At 67.0% G+C, this 26,777-nt stretch overlaps 2 protein-coding genes across 2 annotated transcripts; both read right to left on the bottom strand.

Annotated features, from left to right (window-relative positions):
• Positions 1-3,388: 3,388 nt before the first annotated feature.
• On the bottom strand, positions 3,389-10,959 carry LOC142081594 (shootin-1-like). Its single transcript, XM_075148317.1, has 16 exons — positions 10,849-10,959; positions 9,399-9,478; positions 8,907-8,967; positions 8,514-8,608; positions 8,232-8,358; positions 7,445-7,542; positions 7,097-7,178; positions 6,722-6,816; positions 6,232-6,378; positions 5,648-5,801; positions 5,409-5,526; positions 5,010-5,059; positions 4,494-4,603; positions 4,284-4,343; positions 3,922-4,102; positions 3,389-3,660 (listed from the first exon to the last, which is right to left on the bottom strand). Exons 1-16 carry the CDS (start codon positions 10,883-10,885, stop codon positions 3,518-3,520), a joined length of 1,638 nt encoding a protein of 545 aa, XP_075004418.1. The 5' UTR covers positions 10,886-10,959; the 3' UTR covers positions 3,389-3,517.
• A 406-nt stretch (positions 10,960-11,365) lies between these two features.
• On the bottom strand, positions 11,366-23,265 carry ATP6V1B1 (ATPase H+ transporting V1 subunit B1). The gene is made up of 13 exons (XM_075150499.1): positions 23,216-23,265; positions 20,731-20,829; positions 19,179-19,272; positions 17,063-17,140; positions 16,552-16,691; positions 15,573-15,674; positions 15,284-15,381; positions 14,224-14,347; positions 13,193-13,343; positions 12,894-12,976; positions 12,555-12,659; positions 11,828-11,957; positions 11,366-11,730 (listed from the first exon to the last, which is right to left on the bottom strand). Exons 2-13 carry the CDS (start codon positions 20,797-20,799, stop codon positions 11,564-11,566), a joined length of 1,341 nt encoding a protein of 446 aa, XP_075006600.1. The 5' UTR covers positions 20,800-20,829; positions 23,216-23,265; the 3' UTR covers positions 11,366-11,563.
• Positions 23,266-26,777: the final 3,512 nt, after the last annotated feature.

The following is a 26,777-nucleotide window of genomic DNA, read 5'->3' as shown; positions in this document are numbered from 1 at the left end:
TCGAAACAGCCCCTTCCCTGCCCTGAAACATGGGGACCCCGGGAAATCTGGTGAATAAGACATAAAATCTCTCGTTACTCACAGGGATGAGGCAAGGATGCTCCGGAGTCCACCCGCAGCGGGTTTGCAAGGAGCTCCAGCTTAAAAAGAAGTGTGAATTACCACTTGGATTAAGTATTGAAAAGTCATGTATATTAATACGCAGCTGCCCTCCGAAGCATCTCTGCTCAGCAGCTCTTCCCCGCGGAGCTTGGGGACGGTGCAGCCGGCGGGGCACGGCTTTCCCATCCCGCGGGAGCGGAGCCGGGATTGATTTTCATGGGTGTTTGGAGGGTGTAATCAGGGGAGAGGAATTCACTCGATAGGGAGCGGGCAGAGCGCAGGCGGCGCGGCGGGGGGAAAGGGCAGGCTGCCGATGAGTAACCGCGCTCGGGGGCCGCGGCATTTCCCCCCCGACGGCGCCGGGCGGGTGAGGCCGAATGCAGCGGGGATCGAAACGCGTGAGCCAGGTGGTGCTGGGAATCACCCAAAAAGCTGGATTTAGAGAAATTTGGCCGGGGGCGGGGGCAGCCTGGCTCCAGCCTCCCTGGGCTTTCTGAACTGGTCGAGCCGGTCCCAGCACTGTGGTCCCTGCGGCTCTCACCCTCTTTTCCAGTAAGAGGATCTGTTCAACAAGCTGACATTCATCCTTTGGTGAGCTCCTACGTCTCGCGAGCAGCTTTTCCTTGTCCGCTTTACACATGGCAGCCCTCAGGTGTCTGGAGAATCGAAAGGCCAGGAGAAACACTTGGTAATTGGAAAGATAAGTTCCTTGCCTTAAATATTTTAGTTCAAATTGTCTACGCCTTCGAGAAGGAGAAAGAAGATGTGTTAAAAAAAAAAAAAAAAAGCAGAGAGAGGGAGTGCTGTAATACAGCGACTTGTCCTGGCTGTCCCTGGGGAACAGGGGGACCACAGCCACCGCCGGTCCCCCGGGAAGGGACCTGTCCCCTCCTTGGGTGCATCGAAAACAGCTCGCCCTTTCTCCGATGCCACTGTGGCCAGCGGAGTGCGTTTCCTGGCACGTCCTTATTCCTTTGGGCCGTTCAGACTGATCCCAGACAGCTCTTTAATTATTGCAAAAAGGCATCATGAGATCGTTGGCTGGGAGCGGAAGGTACATAAATCCAGACTACAACTAACGCCTGCATTTTTAATGGGCAGAATAATTAACTCCTGGAAGGAGATGCAGCGCGGAAAGGGGACGCTCGGGAGCAGCCGCAGCCCTGGCTGCCCCCCCTGCTCTGTTTAGAAAAGAAAGAAGGGGTCCTGCCCGCAGCCTGCCTGACCCCAGGGTTGTGTAGCCCTGGCTTACCCCTCTATAGGGGCTGCCAGATGTATGTGCCCGCTTCTATAGTGGCCTGACCCCCCACTAGTGGCCGGCAGCGCAAACCTGACACCCTCCATGTCCCTGCGGCATCGTCCGAAGGAAGGGGTGGCCCCTCTGCCCGGGAAAGGGACGTCTGAGGACCCACCAGCCTCCCCCGGCACGTGGCTTCCCCCCCAAAACCGCGCGCGGGGGGATGCTGACAGCCGAGCCGCCGCCGGCAGCTCCGGTTTCCCGCAGGGTCTTGGTGCGGACCCAGCCCGTCCTCCCTGCCAATTTATCTGCGATAAAACCAGCCCTGAGAGGAGAAGGGGAATTGCCCCGGCTAATTAAGCATCTGGTGCAAGGGATGAGGATGCTCTCGCTTGCTTTGCCCCTGCCCGACGTCTCCTGCCCGCAACAAGGCAGCGGAGCTGGAGAAACCACAATTAAATTAATGCTTTTATTCTTCGGATTTAAAAGGAAGAGCTGTGGCTGAAGGCTCCTCGGGCGGGAGGGAGGGCTGGGTTCGGCAGGGGTTGGGAGCAGCACCGCTGCCGCTGAAACCAGCCCTCAAACCCCCCGTCCCGGCAGTGCTGACCCCCGTCTCCCAGTGCATCCCAGCACTGCCAGGGGTCCCGCTGGGTATTTTGGAAGTTGCAGCGGGCGAGTTCAAAGCTCGGCTGTACGAAGCCGTTCGCTCTGCTGCTGCTGCCTGTGATGGGCTGCCTTAAAGCACCCGAAACGCCCCTGCACCGGGCTGCGGCAGGGAGAGGGGATGGGGGGACACCGGCGGGGGCAGGGCGCACCCCTGGGTGCCCTGGCAGAGTGGGTGCCTTGGGACCACGCGTGCTTGGGAAAATGACCCCATGGAGCAGATCCATGCTCTTCACCTCCGATTACCTGAACACACCGACGCCTTTCCCTTCACTGGGAACAGCCCCTGCTGTCCCTTCCTCCGGAGCAGCAAAGCTTTGGGACCAGCTCGGTAGCCTTGGAGCCGGCAGCTGGAGGGAAACCCCATCTCCTGTGGACCCCGATGCTTAAAAACAAGCACAGAGCATCATCCCTTCGAGTTACAAGGGTCTGCCGGCTCCCTGGGGACCCCAGCCTCGGAGCTGCGTGCCCGGAGGGACCCTTCACCCCTGAGCCGCTGCTGGTGAAGCCCGGGTCGCAGGTGCTCCCCGATGTCGGGGTACCGGGGCACATGGCTTTGACCGGACCGTGCTCCCCCGGGAACCCAGGAACGGCCGGCCTGAACCTGAACCCCCCCGGCGAGGTGGGTGCAGAGTGTGGCCCCACCGGGGCCCCGCGAGCCCTCCCCGGGGCTGGACCTCTCCTGCAGAGCTGGGGCTGCCTGCGGGATCGGGGGGAGCGGGGGGGGCTGTAACAGCTCCACCGGCCTCCAAGGGAAAACCCGAGACCTCCAGGGGTCGGGGGGTTTTCCTTCACCAGAAGCAGGCGGTCAAGTCTCTCGCTTCACGCACGAGAGAAAAGCGACAGAGGGTCACCATGGGGGTCCCCATCTGCAGACGTATGGTCCCAGCCCCCCCATGCCGCCGGCCAGGGCTCAGAGCTTTCCCAGGGGCTCCACTGGCACCGAGAGGGGTCTGCACCCCCCGGCCAGCACCACCGGTGCCATGGCTGGGCATCTCCGGCAGAGCGGGGCCGGCACCGCGGCGCGGGGGGACACGGGTCACCGCAGCTTATTCTGCCCCGACACAAGTCAAAGTCCCTTTGTTTAGGGCTCTGGGCGCCATTTACTTCCTTAAAGATGGAGACTTCAGCCTGCAAAGGTGAAGGGGGACACAAATATCGCCTCGCACAGGTCAGTGCCAGGTTACGCGCGTCCCTGCCCAGCTGCCGGGCACCCTAGGGTGGCAGGAGGGTGGGTGCCCCGCTCCGGTCCCGTGAGGTCTCTCGCCAGGACCAGTTTGCAGCAGCTCCGCTGCCATCCACGCCGGCCACAGCCCCGTCCCGCTGCCACCCCCTCGCCCGGCAGACGTGCATCTCCGGTGACAACGCGGCGTGCGGGGACCCGGTCCCACCTCGCTTTAATTAAAGCAGAAGAGGATGCAAGCTGCTGGAAAACGAGGGTGAAAGCTTGCCGCAGCCGTCCCCGCCGCCGTGCCCCCTCCTCACCCCGCCGCGGCCGTGGGTGGGCAGCAGCCTCTACCCTGGCTCCCCCCTGCCTCCGGGCAGGCGGGCGAGGGGCCGGGTCCTGGGGAGGCCACCCGTCGCCCGGGGTCTGAACGGGGCCCCGTCCCCGCTCCCCGGTGAGCGCCCGGGTGGAGCCGTGCCGATGTCCTTGTCCCCTGGGGAGAGACAGAGAGAGGAGACACGGAGTGGGGTGAGAGCAAGAGCCGAGCCCGTGGGGACCCCGTGCCATCGCCCGGCAGCTTGTCACCAAGAACGGTGACGGGAGGGGACCGCCGAGCATCAGTCGGGCTGGCAGCGGGGCAGCCAGGGGACACGTCTGGGTGTCACCTCTGCGCCGGTCCCTGCGCGTTCTCGCTCCGGGGGGGTCATCCAGCGCCAGCCCCCGCATCCCCTCCCCACCAAGCCCTGCTCCGTACCAGGGTCCGGCCTCCCCGCAGCCCCGGCACCCTCACGGTCCTGCTGCGGGGGGCCGGGGGCGGGCAGGGAGGCGTCCACCGCCCGGCGCCGCCGCTGCAGGATGGACTCCAGCTGCCCGTCCCTGCCCTTCAGGCTGCTTTGCCGCCCGCTAGGCCTCCTGCTCGCCCTCTTCATGGCACCCTAGGGAACCCCCACACAGCGAGATGCTGAGGGGCCACATCCAGGCGCTGGGACTCCCGGGGCCACGCTCCCGGCCAGCCAGGACAGGCCCAACGCAGGGCAGCTGCAGGTGGGGACAATGGCATCCGAGTCCCCACGCGATGGCCCGGCGTCACCTCCTCCTTGGGACAGGGGTGCTCACCAGGACGCCCTGCAGCTCCAGCGCCGCGCTCCTCCGCTTGCTGGCCGCCACCGCCGGACCCTGCAGGAGGGGAGGGAGGAGATGCGGCCGCATCCTGCTCGCCCCGCAGCTGATGCTGCCCAAGCCTGCCCCGAGTCCCGGGGCTCCCCGGGGACATTCCCCCGTGGGATGGGGGTGCTGGGCAGTGGCCGAGCCCAGGTCCCTGCCTACCTGGCCCAGGGGTACCCGCTCCTTTGCGGGTCTCAGGACCACCCCGTTCTTTATCCGCTCCATCATCTCCTGCACGGCTCGAGCTTTAGCATCGTCAGCTTCTGCCTTGCCTGCGCAGGGAGCACCGTGCTGAGACCCCACGGGCTCGTGACAGGGCTCAGTCCCTGCTGGGGTGGGGAGCTGCCACCTCCCTGCAGCTCCCCCCGTGCCTGGGGACCCTCCACAACCAGGGGCTGGGTATGACCCTGTCAGGGCTCATCTCCCACCCGTGCTGGGCAGGATGGGGGTGCTGGGACCTGAGCACCCTCCTTTGGGGAGCCGGGGGGCTGGCAGGGTGCCCGTCACCCCACAACTTGGACCAACACTTTCGGAGGGATGGGAGATGCCTGAACCAGTGCGGCGTTGGCAAACCTCTGTCCCAGAGAAAGCCCGTCCTCCCCCCTGGGAGGGGGCTCTCCCGTCCCCATGATACTGCCAGGGGACCCCCCGTGGCACCGGGAGCCCCCCAGGACTTACTGCGCTGGGTGTTTGCCAGCCCCTTCCTCTGCCTGATCGCCGAGAGCGGGCTGGAAGGGAGAGGGGCGGTGAGAGCCCGGCTGAGCTGCTCCCCTCGCCCCCAAAAACCCAGACGAGGGGCTGCCCGGACCCCCCCCGGCTGGCAGCCAGGCCCACCTCACCCTCCCTGATGTCCCGACAGGGTCTGGCCCCCGCGGCCAGCTCTGCCCCCCCCCCGCACCTCCTGCCAGGGACGATGCCCGGGCCCGGCTCGGGGACAGCCTGGCACGGCGGGCGAGACGATGGGGTTGGGGGGGAGAGGGGTTTGCCCCCAGCCCCACAGAGAGAAGCTGGAAGCCCCTGGGCTGCCGGAGCTGCTTTCTGCAGGAGGTGACCGGGATGTCCAGCGCTGTCACTTACTCCACGGGGACAGTGGGCGCGGGCAGTGGCAGCGGCGGTGGCGGCGGCGGCGCGGGTGCGGCGGGCTCGGGGGTCTGCGGCGGTGGGTCCTGGGCCAGCTTCTGCCGCAGCGACCCCACTGCGGCGGGGAGCGGTTGGGGCTGCGCCGGGGGCTGGTGCCCCTCAGAGCCTCAGCCACCCCGGCCACTGGGCACCCCTCTGGGGTCCTGCCCGCGTCGGGCAGGGGTGAAACCACCCACCTTCCTCCTCCAGTCCCGCCAGCCGCCCCTCAGCCTCCCGCAGCCGCTTCTTCAGCTGCAGCTTCTCGTCCTCCGCCGCGGCCAGGGCAGCTCGGGCCAGATCCAGCTCCTCCGGCTCCGGCCGCCTCCCCAGCTGCTCCTCCAGCTCCTTCACCTGCGGCAGCGGGGGGCCGGGGGGAGGCGGGTGCAGCCCAGGAGCTGGGACCCCCCGGTGCCATCCCCGCCAGGGACGTGGATGCTCCACAGCCCCCCCCAAACTGGCCGCTTGCAAGGAACTTGAAGCTAATTTTAAAGCAATTCTTGGCTGGGTGAGGGCAGCCTGGCAGGCTGGGGGGTGCCAGCCCAGTGTGAGGTAGCCCGGCCGTGGGACCCTCTCCCTGGCACCCAAAAATGCGCTAGTGGAAATCCGTGGAAGGACAACCCCTCCAGGCTTGGCACGCAGCGTGGGATGGGCACGGAGGGGTCTGATCCCGATGGCAGCTGGTTCCCGCACCCAAGGGAAGCCACCACCAGCTCCGGAGCCGCGCTGTGCCCCAGCCCGGCTCCCCCCGCCATGTCACCCACCCTCGGGGACGGCTCCTCACCCGCTGCTGCTGCTCCTGCCTGGCCTCCTCCAGCGTCCGGGTCAGGCGTCCCACCTCCTGCATGGCCGCCAGCAGCTGGGCGCTGGGCCCCCCGCTCTGCAGCAGGATCGTGCTCTGCCTGTTCGCCTCCTTCTTTTGCACCAGCATCTGCCCACGGGGAGGGGGGGTCAGGGAGGGACCGAGCCCCCAGGCTCGCCCCAGTGAGAGAAAATCCCTTTCTGGGAAGGCGGGGAGCAAAACCCATCTGACCTCATCCCTGGGGTGCCGGGGGACCGTGATGGGTGCCCGGGAGCATCCCCATCCTCTCGGGATCCAGGGTGCAGCCAGCGGTGGGATGAGTATGGGGGTGTTTGCACTGAGGGGCACTGAGAGCAAGCAGCCCCCCCCCGCTCTCCCACCCCCCGTGGGTGCCTGTTGTCCCCCCCATGGGTGCCATGGGTCCCACCCCCATGGGTGCCATGGTCAGGGTGGCCCCGGGGCCCGGCCGCACCTCGTGGGCAAAGGCTTCGGCGTGCAGGCGCAGGTCCTGCTCCAGCTCCAGCTGCTGCACCGCCTCGCAGTAATCCTGGGTGACGATCTGGGACACTGCCGGGGAGAGCGGGGGCTCGGGGGGGCCGGCACCGGCACAGGGGGTGCGTGCCACCCCGGGGACCTCGGCTCAGCCACCTCCCGTGGACAGGGACACCCACGTCCCGGCAATCCGGCTGCAGCTCCCAGTGCTGCACCGTTGCCTTTGGCTTCACCGGTTCACCGGACTGGGTGGCACTGGTGGCACTGGGGAGCTGCCAGCTGTCCTTCGCCGGCTCGCTGGGGCGCAGCGAGACAGGGAGGGGACATGGCCATGGGGACCCAGCACCCAACTCACCTCTCTTGAAGGACTTCAGTGCCCGCTGGCTGGTGCCCAGTGCTGCCCGCAGGCGCTGCCGCTCCCCCTGCCCCGTCTCCAGCTGCAGCCAGACAACCCCCCGCTCAGTCCTGGGCTCGGCAGGGGGGCCCCCCCGTGCCCAGCCCACCCCTCCAGGGCATCAGGGTGATGGCGAGGGGCTGCAGAGGGAGACCATCCTCCCCAAAACCTGTCCTGAGCTTGGCAAGGAGCTCCAAGGATGAGCAGGAGCCAGCAAAGGAGGGGAATAAGGAGGATGATGAAGGAGGACCCTGCCCCGGGGGGGGTCCTGCTCGGCCGGGGCATCCCAGTGGGGGTCCCAGGAGGTACCTGGTCCTGCAGGTCCTGGTTCTGCCTCTGCAGCTCCTGGACCTGGATGGTGAGGTCCTTCCGCTGCACCAGCAGCCAGGAGATCTTCTCCTGCAGATCTGGGAGCAAAGGGGGGAGCGATGGTGGGAAAGGGGGGAGCGAGGGATGGGAAAGGGGGGAGCGAGGGATGGGAAAGGGGGGAGTGAGGGATGGGAAAGGGGGGAGCGAGGGGTGGGAAAGGGGAGCGCAGCCCTCCCGGCGCCAGTCCCTGAGACCAGGCTGGTGGTGCTACAGCAACCCCCTCCCCAGCTCACCCCCGTCCTGGTCGAGTCACCAGGGGCCGTGCTCAGCACCCTTCTCCCTGCCCAAAAGCCCCCCCGAGCAAAGTCACGACATCACCTGAACAGGGGGGTTCCCTGGAGTGGGGCATCCCCCGAGGGGGGCATCCCCTCGAGCAGTGCATCCCCCCGAGGGGTGCATCCCTGCAGGGGTGCATCCCCCAGACCCCCCCGGTGCTGACGGGCCGATGGAGCACCAGGCTGCAGACGCAGCCGAAATCACTGACATGGGAAAACGGGGTGGGGAAGGAGGACGCGCGACCAGCAGCACTTTCATTTCACCTTTTTCGTTTGGTTTCAGCATCGCTTTCTCACCCCGCACCCGGAACAAGGCCCAGGCACAACCGAAAACCGCGGGGCCGGGCTGAGCCGGGCTTAGGGGACACCGGGACGGGGCAGGGGCCGGTGCTTTGCCTCTGGCTTCACCCTTTCTGGCTGGGGCGTAGCCAGGAGCCCCCAGCCCGGCTCACCCCGGAGCTGCTGCCCGTAGCGCTGGGCAGGGTCGGGGTCCTCCTCGGGGGGCTCCTCCTGGGGCAGGGCCGGGGGGGCCGCGGGGGCCAGGCTGAGCCGCTTCAGCTCTTTGTTCTCCTGCTTCACCTGGGGCGGGATGGAGACCCCCAGCATCGGGGTGTCGACGGCACCACCGAGCCGGGGTGGGGGGGAGGCACCGGCACCCTTGCACCCTTGCAAGGTGGCTGCGGGCATCGGGGTGCTGGGGGGGACGGCGGCGGGGGCGCGCTGCCCGCCCCTACCTGGGCTGCGTAGGCTTCGGCTCGCTGCCGGCACGTCCTCTCGATCTCAAACTCCATCTCCAGCGCCGAGAGCTCGGCCAGCAGCGCCTGCGACGCTGGCAGCAGCGGAGGCCGGATTCAGGCACCCGCCCGGCCCTCGGTGCCCGGTGGGGGTCCCGGCTGGCACCCTGCCCTCCTCCCTGCCCACAGCCACCCCTGCCGAGCGGCCGGGAGAGCCCTGCCAGCCCACCCAGGACCAGGGATGGCACCCAGCTCTGTGCCACGACGGGCATTTTCCCACTTGACCATCCCACTGATCCATCACCGCCGGCTCCAGTGGGGGGGCTGAAGCCGCCCCCGAGTCCCCATACAGGACCGTGCCGGGATGTGACACCGGGGTGGGACGGGGCTCACCTTGCTCGAGCTCGGCCAGCCGCTCCTCCGCTTCACCCACCTCCTGGCCCAGGGGCAGATGCTGCTGGGAGAGAGACGCGCATGTGGCATTGCCTTGGCATGGCATTGCCTTGGCATGGCATTGTGTTGGCACGGCATTGTATTGGCATGGCATTGCCTTGGCATGGCATTGCCTTGGCATGGTGTTGTGTGGCATGGCATTGCATTGGGATGGCTTTGCCTTGGCATGGCATTGCCTTGGCATGGCATTGCCTTGGCACAGCATTGCCTTGGCACGGCATTGCCTTGGCACTGCCAGGGCGAGCCTGGAGCCCCCCGGACGCTGCCAGCCGTGTTGGGGACACTGTGACCATGACACCCCGGTGATCAGCACCCCGGCATCACGGCGCACAGCCCCCGCCGGAGGGGAGGGCACGGGGGACCAGCTCTTCATCACCTCGGGGTTACGTGGGCAGGATGAGATAAAGCGGAAAATGAGCCTGTGAGTGATACCTGCACCACGGCCGCCTCTTCAGCATCCTCTTCCTCTTCTTCCTCCTCCTCCTCCTCGCTGCTTTCTGACTCCAGGATGGCTGCAGGGGAACCGAAAGCACGACAGAAGTCACCAGTGCAGGGGGGGACCCGGGAGGTGTTTCAACCCCTTTGCTTTTCCCAGCCTGGCGCTGCTCCGCGAGGGGCAGGGGCTGCGCACCCCCGGGCCGGGCGCTGGCGATGCCTCTGCGGCCGCTGAGGAAAACGGGAAAGTGTCCTAAGGAAAATGGGAAAGTCCACAGGGCAGGACAGCCTGGAGCAGGAGGAATAGCCCGCAAAAATCCGACCCGATAGCAACCGGCCCTTCAAAGGCGGCAGCGAAGGAGCGGGGGGCTCAGAGGAAAGGGGCTGCTCGGAGAGGGGGAGCACAGCCGGGAAAAATCCCGGTGAGTGATTCCGGGCGAGGGAAAAGCCGTCCCAGAGCATCCTGCTCAGAGAGGTGCCACCGCAGAGCTGTGCCCGTGTCGGGCTCGACTGGTGCCTGCGGGTGGGGGGGGACACCGGGGTGACACCAGGGGACAGACAGTCCCCAGTTCCCCCCCCTCCCCAGCACAGGGGTCTGGGGAGGACCCATGTGCAAGACCGCATGGTGTCACCCAGGGACAGTCACTGGCAGGGGCTGGGGGTCCCCAGCGGGTGGGACCGGGGAGCTGCTTCGTCCCCAGGTGCTGCGGGGTCCTCCCGGCACTCCCGGTGGGGGGCTTGGGGGGGCGGCTGCTTACCCGCTGCCCCCAGGGCAGCTCCCGGAGGGGCTGCGGTGCCTCACGGCCCCGAGGGGCAGCGGGGCAGGAATCCGGCACCTGCCGCCGACCCTTCCCATCACAGACCTAATCTGGTGGGGAATGCGCTCTGGAATCTAAATCCGCCCCCGTTTGTAATCCAGCCTGCGCTACTGCGACCTTACAGAGCCTGCAAGGGCGGGGGTCCCACAGGACGGTGAGCTGCTGCCGAGCAAGGCCCCGGGTCCCAGGGACCCCCGTGCCCGGACCCCCCCTGTGCCAGCAGCGGGGCTCGGGCTGTGCAAACCCCTCTTGCAAGGTGAAGCTGTTCGAGCAGGCAAACGCCAGCAAAAGCCCTGAAGCGGCACCTCCCGCAGCCCGCAGCGGCAGAGGGACGGACGGACAGACAGGCGGGCAGACGCGCTTGGTGCCCGGGAGCTGGCAGTCCATGTAAATACAACCATGGGCCCCGCCGCGACACAGGGCTGAGCAGAGAAAATCCCTCTCCAGGCCCAGTTCTGGGCTGGTTTTGCCCCCTGCAAACCACATTGTTCAGCCCACAGGCCACGGTGATGGTCACAGGCACAGCCATAGCCACCCCCACCACCCTGCCATGAGGCTCGCGGGGATGCCCGGCCGCGTGTGAGCCCACCGAGCCCACCGCATCCACCAACGCACGGGGGGGACCTTACCTGCGAGCTGCCCGGCGCCTTCCCCAGCCCAGGCCATGGCGGCGGGGCCGGCGGCACCCAGCACCCCGAGCTCGGCGGGGTGCCTGCCCTCCACCCGGGCGCTCGCCTCGCCCTCCCCTGCAGGGAAGTGAAACCGCGCCGTCCCCATCACCGACGGAAGCTGAGCACCCCGACCCAGCGAGCAGGGGCTGGGGGGGGAACCGAAACTCGCTCCGCCCCGGCCGCGAGTCACTTTGACGCGGGGAGATGCGGCTCAGGTCCTTCCCCGTGCAGCTCTGCAGCAAACACCCCCCCCCCCCGGCCTTCACACCTCCCAGGGCATCTGAAAATTAAAAACCGCTGTGGTTTGAGGAGATGCCGGCCGTGCCAGGGGAGCTTGGGCAGGTTCCTGCACCTCTGCCCGGCGAGGAGCTCGGGAGGGAGTGCTGCTCCCGCAGGGTGCAGGCAGGATGGGACCGGAGCAGGGTGCCCGGGGGAGGGAAGGGAACAGCCACGGTGGGAAGCGCAAGAGCACGGCGGGGTTTTGGTGACCACGCTGGTTTTATTGAGCGAGAAGAGGTTTCTCACCGCTTCGGGACCCGCAGCCCTCTGCACCCTCCGGGCAGCTAAGCCCGGCCAGCCCCACCGGAGGGACCTCCGGAGGGCCCATAGAGGTTTTTGGGGGAGGCAAGGCTGCTCCCCAGAGCTGACCGTCTCAGCCCGGAGCTGGGGGGGGTCAGAGGGCCGTGCTGGCTGGCCCCTGGCCCGGCGCCTTGGCCTCGCGCGGGTAGTACTCGGCCAGGATGCTCTCGGGGATGCGCTTCAGCAGCTGCTTGGGGAAGATGCGCAGCAGCTGCCAGCCGATGTCCAGGGACTCGAAGATGCTCCGGTTCTCGTAGGGACCTGGGAAAAGATGCAGGAGTGGGGAGATGCTGGGGGTCCGGTCCAGTCCCGAAACCCCTTCCCGGCTGCGGGGCCGGGGTCCGGCCGCCCGCCTCACCCTGGGTGATGAACTGCTTCTCGAACTTCTGCAGGAACTCCAGGTAGAGCAGGTCGTCAGCCGAGAGTGCCTCTTCCCCCACCACCGCCTTCATCGCCTGCACGTCCTTCCCGATGGCGTAGCAGGCGTACTGCAGGCCGGGCGGGCGGCCGTCAGGACAGACGGACGCTCCGTGCGACCCGCCGGGCCGGCAGAGCAGGGGCAGCAGCGCAGGCTCCCCCCGCCCGGCTGCAGGAGCGGCTTCGGGAAACGCCAGCCTTCGCCCGGCCGTTCGCTGCCCGGTTGTGTCACCCTGCGCCTCGGGGACGCCCCGAGCAGGGTCTGCATGCCCGGGCTCAGCCTGGGTGACCAGGCACTTTTCAAAGCCCTCTGGTCTCTGCAGCACCCACAATTATATATAATTATATTATTTACAATAATCTATGCTGCACGGAAAAAATCCTGCTTGCTGTCAGCCTGGGACTCTTGCAGCAGGACAAGCTACAGCTCTGCCCCCCCAGTTTGGGGCTTTGCATCCCCTGGACTTCCCACTTCCCAGGGCAAAGCATCCCACCCCCTTACCCCAACACCCCTCACGTCGAGGAGGTGCCAAAAAAGAAGAAGTCAAGTCCATCATGACCAAGGGCAGCAAGATCTCAGCCCCGAGCAAGGGGAGGAAGGCTTTGAAGTGACAAACGATCCCGCTCCCCCCCTCCTCGTCATCGCCCCCCTCCCGCCCAGCCCTTACCAGCTGGTTGGAGACATCCCCGTGGTCCTTCCTCGTCATGCCCTCCCCGATGGCCGACTTCATCAGGCGGGAGAGGGAGGGCAGCACGTTGATGGGGGGGTAGATCTGCAGGGCGAGAGGGACCCCCCGCCATATTTGCCTGCTGCCAGCCCTGCCGGCCACCCCCGCGCAGGCAAGGGGACCGCTGTCCTCACTTGGGGCTCCCCCCTGCCCCCGGCACCCCCCGCCCCGGTGCTCGCGGTTGGTTTCCAGCCCCAGGCGATGCCAGCGGGCACGGCGGTGCTGGATCCATCCCCACTCCGTTGTGGCACGGGGCCGGGAAGAGACATGGGAACGAACCTGCCTGTTGTGGAGCTGCCGGTCGACGTAGATCTGCCCCTCGGTGATGAAGCCCGTCAGGTCGGGGATGGGGTGCGTGATGTCTGGGGGAAGGCAGGGCGGCGTGAGCCCCGAAAGAGTAAAGCCCCGAAAAATAACCCTAAAGCATCCCAGCAAGCTTCGCTACCCTCACAGATCCCACGAGCTCCCCCAAAACTTGATAAACCAAAACAATTCGGCATTTCCCAGCCTTGTGGTTTCCCGGTGCAGGCACAGCGGTGGCACCGCACACCCCTCGGGGACCCCCCGGGGCCGCTGACCGTCGTTGGGCATGGTCAGGATGGGGATCTGCGTGATGGAGCCGTTCCTGCCCTCCACGCGCCCGGCCCGCTCGTAGATGGTGGCCAGGTCGGTGTACATGTAGCCGGGGAAGCCGCGGCGCCCGGGCACCTCCTCCCTGGCTGCTGAGACCTGCGGGACGGGGGGGCTGCAGTTAGTGCTGGAGGGGGCTCAAGCACCCCAGGTACCCTCAGCACCCTGGGCACCCCCAGCACTCCAGGCATTCTGAGCACCCAGGCATCCCAAGTACCCCAAGTATCCTGGGCACCCCGAGCACCCTCAGCACCCTGGGCACCCCAGGCACCCCAAGTACCCCAAGCACCCCCAGCACCCTGGGCACCCTGAGCCCCCCAGGTACCCCAAGTACCCCAAGCACCCCCAGCACCCTGGGCACCCTGAGCCCCCCAGGTACCCCAAGTACCCCAAGCACCCTCAGCACTCTGGGCACCCCGAGCCCCCCAGGCATCCCAAGCACCCTGGGCACCCCGAGCACCCCCAGCACCCTGGGCATCCTGAGCAGCCTGGGCACCCAAGCACCCCAGGCTTCCCAAGTAACCTGGGCACCCCGAGCACCCCTAGCACCCCCAGCACCCTGAGCCCCCTATCCACCCCAAGTACCCCAGGCACCCCAGGCATCCTGGGCACCTTGAGCCCCCCGGGCACCCGAGCACCCCAGGCATCCCAGGTACCCCAAGTAACCTGGGCACCCCGAGCACCCCTAGCACCCCCAGCACCCTGAGTCCCCTATGCACCCCAAGTACCCCAGGCACCCCAGGCATCCTGGGCACCTTGAGCCCCCCGGGCACCCTGAGCACCCTGGGCACCCCGAGCACCCCCAGCACCTTGGGTACCCTGAGCATCCCGAGCACCCCAGGCACCCCGAGCAGCCCAGGCATCCCAAACACCCCAAGCACCCTGGGCACCCCAGGCACCCGAACAGGGCAGTCCTCATCCCCTGCCACACGGGGAGGACAGAGGGGACGGGGGCGGATCCGGGGGGACACGCGCTGACCTCCCGCAGGGCCTCGGCGTAGGAGCTCATGTCCGTCAGGATCACCAGCACGTGCTTCTCGCACTGGTAGGCGAGGAACTCGGCGGTGGTCAGGGCCAGGCGGGGGGTTATGATCCGCTCGATCCTGCCAGGGGGACAGGGTGGGCACCCCCAGATCCCAATTCCGCCCCCCCCAGAGCATCCCACAGGCTCCCTGCAGCATGCCAGGCTGTCGGCAGGGGTGACCGGGCACCCCTGGGGACCTCAGCTCTCGGGGTCCCTGAGCTGGGACCAGGCGATGGCCGGGGAGGAGGGGGGAGGCACCCGCTGCCCACCCAGGGCATCGGCTGCCAGCCGCTGCGGGAAGGGATGGGGACCCAAAAGCTGGCTGGGGTCGGTGCCACCTCCCCTGCCTGTTTGCTGCCTGCTGGCCAGAGCCCAGCCCTGCCAAGGGGGGTCCCCCAGTTTTGCAAAGGGGTCCCCCAGCCCTGCCCAGGGGTCCTCCAGTCTCACCAAGGGGTCCCCCAGCCCTGCCCAGGGGCCCCCGCAGCCCAGCAGCATGCGGGACAGGGCACACGTGGGCGCAGTTCAGAGGGTGCCCGGCAGAGCTCAGCCCGTGCGCGCACCCCTGCACCCCCAAAGTGCCCCTCACTGAGCAATGCTGGAGGCTGCTCCCCGTCCCAGCATGGGGGCAGGTTTGGGGGTGCTAGGAGGGAACATGGAGAAGCCTGAGGGACTCAGCACCGTGCAGGATGGGAGGGACCCCCCATGCTTCTGCAGGCCCCTCCTCTGCTGCTCAGGGCAGGGCTCGCAGTGCCCAGGAGCGGGGCTGGCCCCGGGGAGCAGAGGGACCCGCAGCTTTTGGGGTTCCCGTGGATGGCAAGACCCTAATGACCCCCAGCTGCACCCAGCACCAGCCCCTGCGCCTCGATCCACCCGAGATGGATCAGGTCCTCAGCGGGGGGAGAGGAGAAAGGAGAAGAAGAAGGAGAAAGAAGGAGAAAGAGGAGGAGAAGGAGGAGAAGGAGGAGGAGGAGGAGGAGAGGGAGAGCCGTGTGCCGGAGCCATGGGGCTGACTCACGTGGGGTCATTGGCCAGGTTGAGGAAGAGGCACACGTTCTCCATGGAGCCGTTCTCCTCGAAGTCCGACTTGAAGAAGCGAGCTGTCTCCATGTTCACCTGCCCGCGTGGGCGAGAGGCCGGTCAGCAGGAGCAAGGCGGCCTCATGCATGGGGAAACTGAGGCAGGCGAGGGACGAGGCAGTGCAGGGCGGAGGCAGCGAGGCTGCCTACACGTCCTGTGCAATTTGGGCTCCCCGTCAGCAGGCTCTGCCGAGGCCGCTGGGCTGTCCCGTCCCGGCACCGACTCACCCCCATGGCAGCGAAGACGATGGCGAAGTTGTCCTCGTGGTAGTCCACCACGTCCTTGGACTTCTTCACCAGGCCGGCCTGCCGGCAGATCTGCGCGGCGATCTGCAGGGGACAGGGACAGGCGGGCAGCACGGGGCCAGCGCCCGCAGCCAAATCCCCCCCGGAGGGGCCAAAACCCCCCTGGGACCAGGATACAGCCCCCGCGGCAGCGAGGGGCAGGGGGGGCAGGGGATGGAGGTAGGACAGACACCAGCAGAGGAGAGAGCACCCCAGCACAGGCACCGGCACCCCCAGCTGCCCACCCAGCCCGCCGTGGGGGTCTGCCCCCTGACCCAGCCAGCCGTGCCCCCTCGCCGTGGCACGGCGCCCGTCGTGCCGGGTCCTGACTTGACCGTGGTCACCCTCCTCTGTCGCTCCCAATCTGTCAGGGCCGGTTTTCCGTCCCACCGCATCACCATCTGTGCCGGGGGGGCCGGGGCGGCGCAGCCCATCCACCGCGCCGGCGCGCCCGTGGATCAGGCTGGTATTTCCAGCACACGGCGTGGCCGCGCTCGCAGGGCCACGGGGTGGCCTGCGGCCCCCCAGCCCCACGGGCTTGGGGACCCCACGTTGGGCAAGCCCAGACCACCTCTCCCCTCCCAGCGCAGCTCTTGGCGTACCAGGGTTTGCTTTACCCCTCGCTGTGCAGATGGGGAAACTGAGGCACGAGCTTCCCTTCTCCTGTGTGCACCAGCCCATCACCCTGCGAGGCTGGGGGGGGTCAGGGAACACAACACCCTCCCCAAAAGGTGGGTCTGGCCCGTCACAGCGAGCAGAGCTGAGCAGGGAGCCAGAGCACAGCAGGGAGAGGAGGAGAGACGCAGGAGACAGGCTCCAGCCCTCCCAAATCCCCCCAGGCTGCCTCCTCCACCCTCCTCCTCCTCCTCCTCCACCTGCTGCTGGGGCTGCGCCGGGGGCTCGGTGCCCCGTGGGGACCCACCTCATTGTGGGGGAGACCGGCAGCGGAGAAGATGGGGATCTTCTGGCCCCGGGCGATGCTGTTCATCACGTCGATGGGCGAGATCCCAGTCTGGATCATCTCCTCGGGGTAGATGCGGCCGTGGGGGTTGATGGGCTGGCCTGGAGCAGGAAAGGGAATGAGGCACCCGCGGGGCACCCCGAAATGGAGGAATCGCCCCCGTTGGTGCTAAAAACAAGGCATGAGCTTCTGGAGGTAAGGAAGAAGCACGCTCTTGGACCAGTGCAGCCACCCCGCACCAGCCCTGGGGTGGGATGGGCTCACCAGGCACCACCCCTGCACCCGTACCCCCACCCAGGGCACCCCACTGGGGACGGATGGGGAGTGGGGAGTGGGGGCAACATCACGGGGCCGCTCTGGCCATCAGGGCAGGGTGTTACCCCCGGATGCCGGGCTGCCCCCAAGACCCTCCGGCATCGCCCGCGGCTGGTAAAAGGAGCCAGCAAAGCAACGCCGTGCGCAGAGCCATCACCGTTAATGTCCAAGAAGTCCTCGGCCATCACCGGGGGACCGCTGTCGATGGGTTTGGCAGAGCCGTTGAAGACCCGACCTGCAAGGAGAGAGCAGCTGAAGGCACCAGCGGGGTGCAGAGCCCCGTGCAGGCAGCTGCCTGTCCCGCAGCCGTGGGGCAGGGTTTCCGTCCTGCTCCCGGTCCCCTCTGCGGGCGCAGGCAGCCCAGGGGCAGGCAGCAGGGCTTCCGAGACCGAAGGTCTGCGTTGCTGCTGGGGTTTCCCTGCGAGCCCCCCCACAGCACGCGGGGGCACCTGGGGGCTCTCCTGCCCCTTGGGCAACGGCCGTGGGGAAACCTGGGAAATGGAGAGCACCCATGGGTGGCACAGGACACCCCAGCTGCCCGGGGTGTCCCACAGGGGATGGGTGTCTGCGGGTGAGGAGCAGAGGACTTTGCACCCAGGGTGGCTGTGGGCACCCCCAGCCTCAGGGCTGCGTCCCACAGGCCCCCATGCCGGGGGACGAGGCGTCCCCGTGTCACTGCATGGGGTGGGCAGGGAGATGGCACCCAAGGGCTGGGTGACACCACAGCCCCCAGGGTAGGAAGCACACGGGGCCAGGTCTCCAGAGACCCCCCCCATGCCACCCGAGCCACCCACCATCACCTCCTCCTCGGGACCCCCAGCTCCCATGTAGGTGGGGTGCCACCCAGACCCCCCCATACCAGCCCCGGGGGGGTACAAGGCTCCCAGAGAGCCGCCACATCGCTGTTCACGCTCAGCCTCATCGAGCGGCTCCGAACCGCGGGATCGATAGCGGCGAAGCCGGTGTGCCGGCCACGCCACCCCCCCCGGCACCCCCGCCTGCCGCTGCTGCCCCTGTGGGACTTTCTTCGGGTCCCCGACGGGGGCGGGGAAGCATCGCCGCTGTCAGAGCGGATCAAGCTGACGGCGGGGCCGGGGCGCGGGAGCACGGAGCATGAAAGGTCAGTAACCTTGGCGCTCGCTGGGCACCCACGTCTCGCCGGCACGCAGCGGCTTAATGCAGCGCCGCAGCACAAAGAGCGGCAGAGGGGAGGGACGGGGCGATGCAGCCGAGCACCTGGGGGACCCCGGCCCAGTTTTGGGGGGGAGGAAGGAGAAACCTCCCCCGAGCCGGGGCAGGGAGGCTTGGGGGGTCAGCGGGGGCAGCCCGCCATGGACCCTGCGCACCCCTGCCCGGCCGCTGTCCCCTCCCGGGGCACTCATGCCTGGACCCCACATGGGGACAAGGGGACCCTGCCTGGGAAAGGAGCTGCCGGGGAGCGGGGACCTGTCCGGCCGTCACCGCACGCTGCCGAACCGCGCTCGACACCCGCCCCCCCGCAGCCCGGCTGCCCTTTACGGCTGCCCTTTGCAGGCAGGGCTCTGGCCGGGCTTCACGCCGCCGGCACAGACGGGAAGGAGATTGCAGGAGACACTCGGCCCCCGACCGGGGAGCGATACCGGGCGTCAGCCGAGGTCCCTCTGCCAGGACCCCAAGCGACCGCCGTCACCGGCTGCGACCCCTGCGAGCCCCCGGGGCTGTAGGACCCTCGGGAGCCTCTAACGTGGCTTGGAGGGGGGGGCAAGGGCCCGGGGCTGAGCTTGAACTTGGGGGTCTGCCAGCACCCAGCTCTGCCCCGGTGGGTGTCCCCGTGGGGACAGGGCTGGCCGGTCCCCCCGCGTGTCCTCACGCCTGGCCACGTCTCAGGGCTCAGCAGGGACGGGGAAGATGCTGGGCAGCCCCCAGCTCTCCTAAGGTCGAGGTAATGAGGGTGCTAACGGCACGACCACAGGCTGAAGTTCGCCTGTCCTCACCCGGGAAACCTCCCAGTCCAGCCCAAGCTGCTTCTCCTGGGATAACTGGACAGAGTGGGCCCAGAGGGATGTTTTAGCCCTGTACAAGGGTGACCATCACCATCTCTCCACACGGGATGCGACTCTCCCGGGACCAGGCAGCGTGTCCAGGGATGGGCTCAGCCCCTGGGCAGCAGCAGAGCTAAACCCCCAGACCCCAACACCCCCAAACTGCCTGTCCACCCCCGGCTGCCTGCGCCCGCGTTACCCCATCATCCGTGCACTGAGATGTGTCGGGGCTCAGCGGTGGGCTGGGCTTACCCAGCATGTCCTCAGAAACCGGGGTCCGGAGGATGTCCCCGGTAAACTCGCAGGAGGTCTTCTTGGCGTCGATCCCAGATGTTCCTTCAAACACCTGCGGAGACCCCGGGGCAAGAGGCGGTGGGTGGCAATTAGCGGGGATTAGCGGGCGCAGAGGGCCGGGGGGCTCGGGGGTGGCCGGGCTCTCCGCGGGGAGGTGACGTGATCTGCACTCACCCAAAAAACCCTTCAGGGAGAGGTGATAAAAGAGGGGGAGAAACCCCAGGGTTAGGAAAACTCCCTTCTGAGGGGCTGTGGCTGGGGAGGAGCAGGGGAGGGGGGACCACGCTCTCGTTAATTCAACGAGCGCAGCAGAAGGGCCTCGGGCAGGGCAGGGAAACCAAAGGCGTTTTGATCGGTATAATATTTGACATCATTTGTATTAATTAACCTCCAGATCGCTGCTTTAATTAGAGCCGTGTGGCCCATGGGAGAAGGGCCGGCTTGGGAAAGCCGGGGGCGCCCGGCTGGCGGGGATGCGGGGATGCACGAGGGCAGGCGACGGCGGCAGCACCGGGGTGCGTGCAGGTGCGTGCAGGTCAGCCCCCCACAAAGCTTGCTTCTGCAAAAGGCTCCTTTTTTCCCTTTTTTCCCCCCCTTTGTTTTTTTTCCCCCCCCCTCCCGAGGCTGACTCCCTAATAGGATTAAAAGGGCGCTGCAGAGGTCCGGGCGGCATTAGAGGAGCGAGGTTTGGCGGCTCGCCAGCCAGAACCCGGCCAGATCGGCTGTGCAGCCACCCCGAGCCCTGGGCTGGCAAGTTACGGGGGGACCCGGGCGGGGGGGACCCGGGCTAATAGGACAGGACAGCCCCAAGCGGCCCCAGCGCTTGCGGTGAAACCCCACTGCTTGGCTGCCCCGGTTTGGGGGGCAGCCTGCCCGCGCCGGGCACCCCGGGAACCCCGGGAACCTGCTGCCCACCCCAGTCCCGGCCCCACGGAGGGCTGGTGGCTGTGGGGTGATGGCAGGGGGGTCCTCGGTTTTCCTTCTGAGGCAGCCCAGGGAGGCCAACGGGGAGGACGTGGGGACGAGGGATGGGGGGTCCCGAGCAGGCTGCGGCATCGCCCAGCCGGGCTCTCCCCGGCGGGGACACGGGGGGGGACCTGGGTGGGCAGCGAGGGGCGAGGGGAGGACGGAGACCCAGCACGGGGTCGTGCCCACGTCTGGCCCCTGCATTCTGCTGAAGGTGGGCAGATGTCCTCATTCTGAATTTGGCACCCAGACGCTCCCGCCCCGCGCTGCTGGCAGGAGGGCTGGCACAGGCACCAGCTCCATCCCCGCCGGTGCCGCGCCATCAGCCGTGGGCCAGCGAGGAGCCGTCCCGCAGGACGCTGCCTGGCCCAGGACACCGGTCCTGCAGCCTGCCAAGCTGGGAGAGCTGGGACAAGAGCCCGGCAGGACCCTGCGGGCTGCGGCAGCCACCGCTGGAGGGGGACAGAGCCCCGGGACAGAGCCCCAGGCCACACAGCGCCCGTGTGTCCCCCGTCCCACCACGTCCCCGCCACGCTGGGCTCACCTGGACGATGGCTTTGGAGCCCATCACCTCCAGGACCTGCCCGCTGCGGCTGGTGCCGTTGGGCAGCATGAAGTTCACGATCTCGGCGTACTGGGCAAACTGTAGGGACAGGGTCAGGGTGAGACGGGTGGGGGGGCTCCTCTCCCCCCACCCCCAGACCGCCCCTTGCAGCCCCTGCCCGCCAGCCCTGTCTGCACGGGCCTGTCTGCCAGTGCTGCCTCAGTTTCCCCTCCCGTGGTCGGGGGGTTCGTGCTCCCTGCAGCCACCGAACACCATCCAGCGGCTGATGCCGACAGGCAGCACCCACCACGCCGGGCAGGCGCAGGCAGAACCACCAGTCCAGGCAGGAGGAGACGTCAGGGGGGAAGGTGCTCCAGGCTGCAGCACTGCTCCGTGCCTCAGTTTCCCCAACGTTGTAGGGTGCTCCCCTTCCCCTGAGGGTGCTCTCAGACACACCGGGCTCCCCAGAGGAGCAAACCCCTTTTCCTACCAGAAGCAGACAGACCCATCACCTGCATAAAGCAGCATCTCTGAGAACCTGCCAAAGTGCACCCGCAGCCCCGATAAACCCCCCGGAGCTGGTGGCATCCCTCGGGGACCCCTCGGGGACCCCCCCATTGCCAGACCCCATGGGACAGAGCAGCCCAGGCTGCCCGCGCTGCTCAAGAGCCCAGGGAGCTGCCAGATCCCCCGTAATCCCCCCTGAGCTGTGAAAGGTTAAGTCGGGGGTCACGCTGCCACCACCTCGCATCGGCCGGGGGGGCGAGAGGGACCCCGCACCCGGCGGGAGAAAGGGCCGCAGCCCCCCAGGGACACCGACCGACCTCCCCGGCCCCCACCCAGCCGGGACCCCCGGGGCAGATGGAGGGGACTTTTCTGCAGCCCCTTGGCTGAGGGACACGTCCTGCTCTGGGGACAACGTCCAAGGGGGTTCGCTCCGCGAGCACGCCTGCCCAGCACACTGTGCTCCTTCCATCTCCCTCCTCCTCCTCCTCCTCCTCGCTCCCGCCACCGGGGCTGGCTCCAGCACCGTGAACTTTGGACTTTAATTCTTCTGTAAAGACCTTTGCATAAAGGACCACAAAGCGAAGGAAACGCCCGCCACAGCCTGGCTCTTTAATTGAGCTTATTAATTTCCATCCTGCCGGGCTCGGCGTGAAAGGGGCCATAGAAACAAGCCACCGGGCAACAAAACACCTCAGAGGGTCCCGGCTGGCCGGGCCATGCGGAGATGCCGAGACACCCAGCGCCCACCCAAGTGAAGCAGGGACAGGGAGCAGGGACAGGCAGGGTGCCACCAAGGTGCCACCCGGTGCTGGGGGGACGGGCTGAGCTGGGGATCCTGGCGTGGCCTCGGTCAGACCAGGCTCCCGGATGGGGCCGAGTGTGGGCAGGGGCACAGGGGACAGGGGACAGGAGCCAGAGCTTGGGCAGGGGACAGGAGCCAGAGCTCGAGCAGGGGCACAGGGGACAGGAGCTGGACCCGGGCAGGGGCACAGGGGACAGGAGCCAGAGCTCGGGCAGGGGCACAGGGGACAGGGGACAGGAGCCGGACCCGGGCAGGGGCCCAGGGAACAGGAGCCAGAGCTCGGGCAGGGGCACAGGGGACAGGAGCCGGACCCGGGCAGGGGCCCAGGGAACAGGAGCCAGAGCTCGGGCAGGGGCACAGGGCACAGGGGGCAGGAGTCGGACCCGGGCAGGGGCACAGGGGACAGGAGCTAGAGCTCGGGCAGGGGCACAGGGGACAGGGGACAGGAGTCGGACCCGGGCAGGGGCACAGGGGACAGGGGACAGGAGCCAGAACTCAGGCAGGGGCACAGGGGACAGGAGCCGGACCCGGGCAGGGGCCCAGGGAACAGGAGCCAGAGCTCGGGCAGGGGCACAGGGGACAGGAGCCGGACCCGGGCAGGGGCCCAGGGAACAGGAGCCAGAGCTCGGGCAGGGGCACAGGGCACAGGGGGCAGGAGTCGGACCCGGGCAGGGGCACAGGGGACAGGGGACAGGAGCCAGAGCCCGGGCAGGGGCACAGGGGACAGGAGCCAGAGCTCAGGAAGGGACACAGGGGACAGGAGCCGGAGCTTGGGCAGGGGTGCAGGGGACAGCAGGCGCAGGGGGGCACCGGGCGAGCGCAGGGTGCCCAGGCAGAGCGCACACACGGCCACCCGTACGCTCACACGCGTCCCCACGCCTGCGCACAGGCAGACACGCACACTTGCAGGCCCACACGCGTGTGCAGGCTGTCACACGGGCTCTGCTGCCGGCCGTGTCCAGAGGAGGGAGCTCGGAGCCGGCTGACGGACCCCGGCGAGGCAGGGACAGCCCCGGGGACAGGGGCCGGGGGCCGGGGGCCACGCTCCCCCATTGCACCCTCCCCGCCTGGGAGGGGGGTGGCAGCCAGGCCAGGCAGGGACAGCACGGCGGTCCCCGCACAGCCCCGAGTGACACCGTCGAGGTGTCCCCTCGTCACCCGCTGACGGGCTCCTACCTTCACGTTGTCCAGCACCACCAAGGGCCCGTTGACACCGCACACCGTCTGGTAGGCTGGAGGGGGAGAGGACATGCCGTCAGCCCCCCGGAGCCGGGGGGGCTCCCACCCCGCTCCCGGCATCGCCACCCCCAAACCGCGGGCGCCGGGGGGCCACAGCCCCGGCAGGGCAGGACCCGTCCCAGCCCAGCGCCATCCATTCCCGCTCTCCCATTCCTTAGTCCAGCCACGGGCCGAGCGGCTGGCGGCTGCTAACCTGGAGACCCAGAACCGCCATCCTGCAGGAAACGTCGCTTTTACTGAATTACTTGCATTGCAGTTCATATAAAACATTCAAATAGAGATAAAGGTGCAGAAAGGAAGGACGTTTAAAGCCAGGAGAGCGGCAGCAGCGGCAGCCTGCCCCGGCCAGCAAACCGAAAGACTTTCGGCAAGTCACCGTTTTCCCTTTCCAAGCACAGTTTTTCATTACACCAAGATTTTGCTTTAAAAAAAAAAAAAACAAAAAAAACCCACCTTTTTGTGGAAAAAAATATATTAACAAGTCACAAGAGCCAGATCCTGCCCAGGCAGAGACGGGCTTGGGGCAGCGCAGATGGGGGGGCAGTTTCCACCCGAGAACGGGCCATCACCCCCTGCCTTCTCCCACCACGGGACCCCCCCTCGCCCAGGGAGACCCTGGTGCCTCCCTCAACCCCATCCAGACCGCGACGGACACCGGTTCCCACCCCCCGCCACCGTCCCCCCCAAATGCCGCCTGCAGCGCAATCAAGGCAGGATTAGGTCCATGTCCCTCCCCCGCCGTGGCACGGCTCTGCCATCGTGCCCGGTGACAGCGCAGCAGCACCCGAGGTGCCCCCAGGGATGCCACGACCAGCGACACCACAACTGGCAGGTTTTGGACCCAGGATGAGCAATGTCCCCCCCATCCCCAGCTTCCCCGGCTCCCCCCGCCAGCAGCACCAGGAGAGCTGCCCAGCCTCGGGCAACCCCCCCGCGGTGGCACGGCTGCTCCAGCAGCTCCTGCAGGTCCCAGCTCCCTTCCCAGTCGGGCATCCCCATCTCATAGAATCATGGAATCATGGAACCCTTAAGGTTGGAAAAGACCTCCAAGATCATGGAGTCCAACCGTCAACCCACCGTCAACCACCATGCCCACTACACCATGTCCCTAAGGGCCTCATCTGCACGTCTTTTAAATACTTCCAGGGATGGTGACTCCACCACTTCCCTGGGCAGCCTGTTCCAAGGCCTGACCACTCTTTCAGTAAAGAAATTTCTCCTAATGTCCAACCTAAACCTCCCCTGGCACAACTTGAGGCCATTCCCTCTCGTCCTGTCGCTTGTTCCTTGGGAGAAGAGACCAACCCCCACCTCACTACAACCTCCTTTCAGGGAGTTGTAGAGCGCGATGAGGTCTCCCCTCAGCCTCCTCTTCTCCAGGCTGAACACCCCCAGTTCCCTCAGCCGCTCCCCATCAGACTTGTGCTCCAGGCCCTTCACCAGCTTCGTTGCCCTCCTCTGGACACGCTCCAGCACCTCCATGTCCTTCTTGGAGTGAGGGGCCCAGAACTGAACACAGGATTCGAGGTGTGGCCCCACCAGTGCCCAGTACAGGGGCACGATCACCTCCCTGCTCCTGCTGGCCACACCAGTTCTGATACAGGCCAGGATGCCGCTGGCCTCCTTGGCCACCTGGGCACACTGCCGGCTCATGTTCAGCCGCTGCCGACCAGCACCCCCAGGTCCTTTTCCCCCGGGCACTTCCCAGCCACACGGGATGAACCCGTGCAGGAGCCCAGCGAGGGGAGGCAGGTCCCCGAGGCCGGGGAGAGCGCGGCTTGGGAACGGCCTCCCCGGCGAGTGCAGGTGCTGGGGAACTGATCCGGCCCTAAGCCGCTCCTTGATCATTTTAGCGATGTGTCAAACGCCGTAACGCCTGCCATGGCAGGGCCTGGCTTTGCTGACCCCGCCGGGCCCTTTCATCCCTCTGCCCCCTCCTCTCACACCGGGTTCTCTGATTTACTCATGATCCTAATAGGATTGGAGAGCCCGGGCCAGCTGGCGAGCTCGCCGGCCTCCCTCCCGCCGGCCGCGGGGATGGGTGGTCCACGCCGCGGCAGCGGGATGCGGGTCCCCGCGCCGCAGCATCCCTGCTGCCCTTCTGGTGACGCCGGCACCGGCGCAGCTCCCTGGGTGCAGGGGCCGACCCCGCAGGCGGACCGGCCCCGGGAACTTCATTTCTGGGGGACGGGTCCCGTTTGCCCCTCGCTGGCCACATCCCATGTCGGGGAGCACCCACCCCCGGCCACGCCACAGCCCAGCGCGGGGTCACCCGCCACGGCACGGCCGGGCCCCCAGCATCCCCCCTCCCTCACCCGGCCCGTGCCCCGGCGCGGATGCTGGCGGTGCCGGTAATCCCTGCCATTTTTGCAATTAGCCTTCTCCCCGTTACCCAATTACGCCCAGTTCCTGCTGGTCGCCCATTCAGCAGCCTGGGGGGCTGGCACGCCGGGAGCCGGCTCTCCGCCGCCCACCTCCCCGCCTTTTGTCTCCTTTATTCCCAAAGTGACCATTCTGCCTTTTATTTCCCCTTCCAACTCCTTCACAAATATCCGCCGCCGCCTCGCCTGCTTCCCTTCCCCCGGGAGGCTTTGTTGGGCTCTTTTCTTCTCTCCCCGCGTCTCCTCCGCAGCCCCAGCTGCTGGGGAGCCACCCACGTGGGACAGGGCCACGGGGCTCGTCCCTCTCCCCCGAGCACGGTGGTCTGCAGCCCAGCCCCGATGGCTGCCAGCCCCTCGGCACCCTCCTGGCTTCCCTCCCAGCCCACGGGGCCGTCTTCTCCCACCGAGGGCATCGGACCCCCTGGTAGCGCTGCTTGTGCCCTATGGCTGTCACACTGGATCACCGGCCAAGCTCTCTGCCAGTCCACCCACCCACCCACCCATCCATCCTCCCATCCTTCCATGCATCCATTCATCCAGCTCTGCATGCATGCATGCATCCATCCTCTCATTCATCCAGCTCTGCATCCATCCATCCACCCATCCTCTCATTCATCCAGCTCTGCATCCATCCATCCATCCTCTCATTCATCCAGCTCTGCATCCATCCATCCATCCGTCCGTCCTCTCATTCATCCAGCTCTGCATCCATCCATCCATCCTCTCATTCATCCAGCTCTGCATCCATCCATCCATCCTCTCATTCATCCAGCTCTGCATCCATCCATCCATCCATCCTCTCATTCATCCAGCTCTGCATCCATCCATCCATCCGTCCTCTCATTCATCCAGCTCTGCATCCATCCATCCATCCGTCCTCTCATTCATCCAGCTCTGCATCCATCCATCCATCCGTCCTCTCATTCATCCAGCTCTGCATCCATCCATCCATCCGTCCGTCCTCTCATTCATCCAGCTCTGCATCCATCCATCCATCCTCTCATTCATCCAGCTCTGCATCCATCCATCCATCCATCTATCCTCTCATTCATCCAGCTCTGCATCCATCCATCCATCCATCTATCCTCTCATTCATCCAGCTCTGCATCCATCCATCC

The sequence above is a fragment of the Calonectris borealis genome, chromosome 4 (assembly GCF_964195595.1).
Source record: "Calonectris borealis chromosome 4, bCalBor7.hap1.2, whole genome shotgun sequence".
NCBI classification, from domain to species: domain Eukaryota; kingdom Metazoa; phylum Chordata; class Aves; order Procellariiformes; family Procellariidae; genus Calonectris; species Calonectris borealis.
Note: the sequence above shows the minus strand (reverse complement) of the source record. Positions and strands in the feature narration are given on the sequence as shown.

Coding starts and splice junctions, on each gene's coding strand:
- LOC142081594 (XM_075148317.1), bottom strand. CDS start 10,885: ATGGCCTGGGCTGGGGAAGGCGCCGGGCAGCTCGCAG. Junction 8,968..9,398: donor AAGAGGCGGCCGTGGTGCAG/GTATCACTCACA, acceptor CTCTCCCAGCAG/CATCTGCCCCTGGGCCAGGA. Junction 7,543..8,231: donor CTACGGGCAGCAGCTCCGGG/GTGAGCCGGGCT, acceptor CTTTGCTCCCAG/ATCTGCAGGAGAAGATCTCC.
- ATP6V1B1 (XM_075150499.1), bottom strand. CDS start 20,799: ATGCTGCCCAACGGCACCAGCCGCAGCGGGCAGGTCCTGGAGGTGATG. Junction 17,141..19,178: donor GGTTTCTGAGGACATGCTGG/GTAAGCCCAGCC, acceptor CTCTCCTTGCAG/GTCGGGTCTTCAACGGCTCT. Junction 15,382..15,572: donor TCGTCTTCGCTGCCATGGGG/GTGAGTCGGTGC, acceptor CCACGCGGGCAG/GTGAACATGGAGACAGCTCG.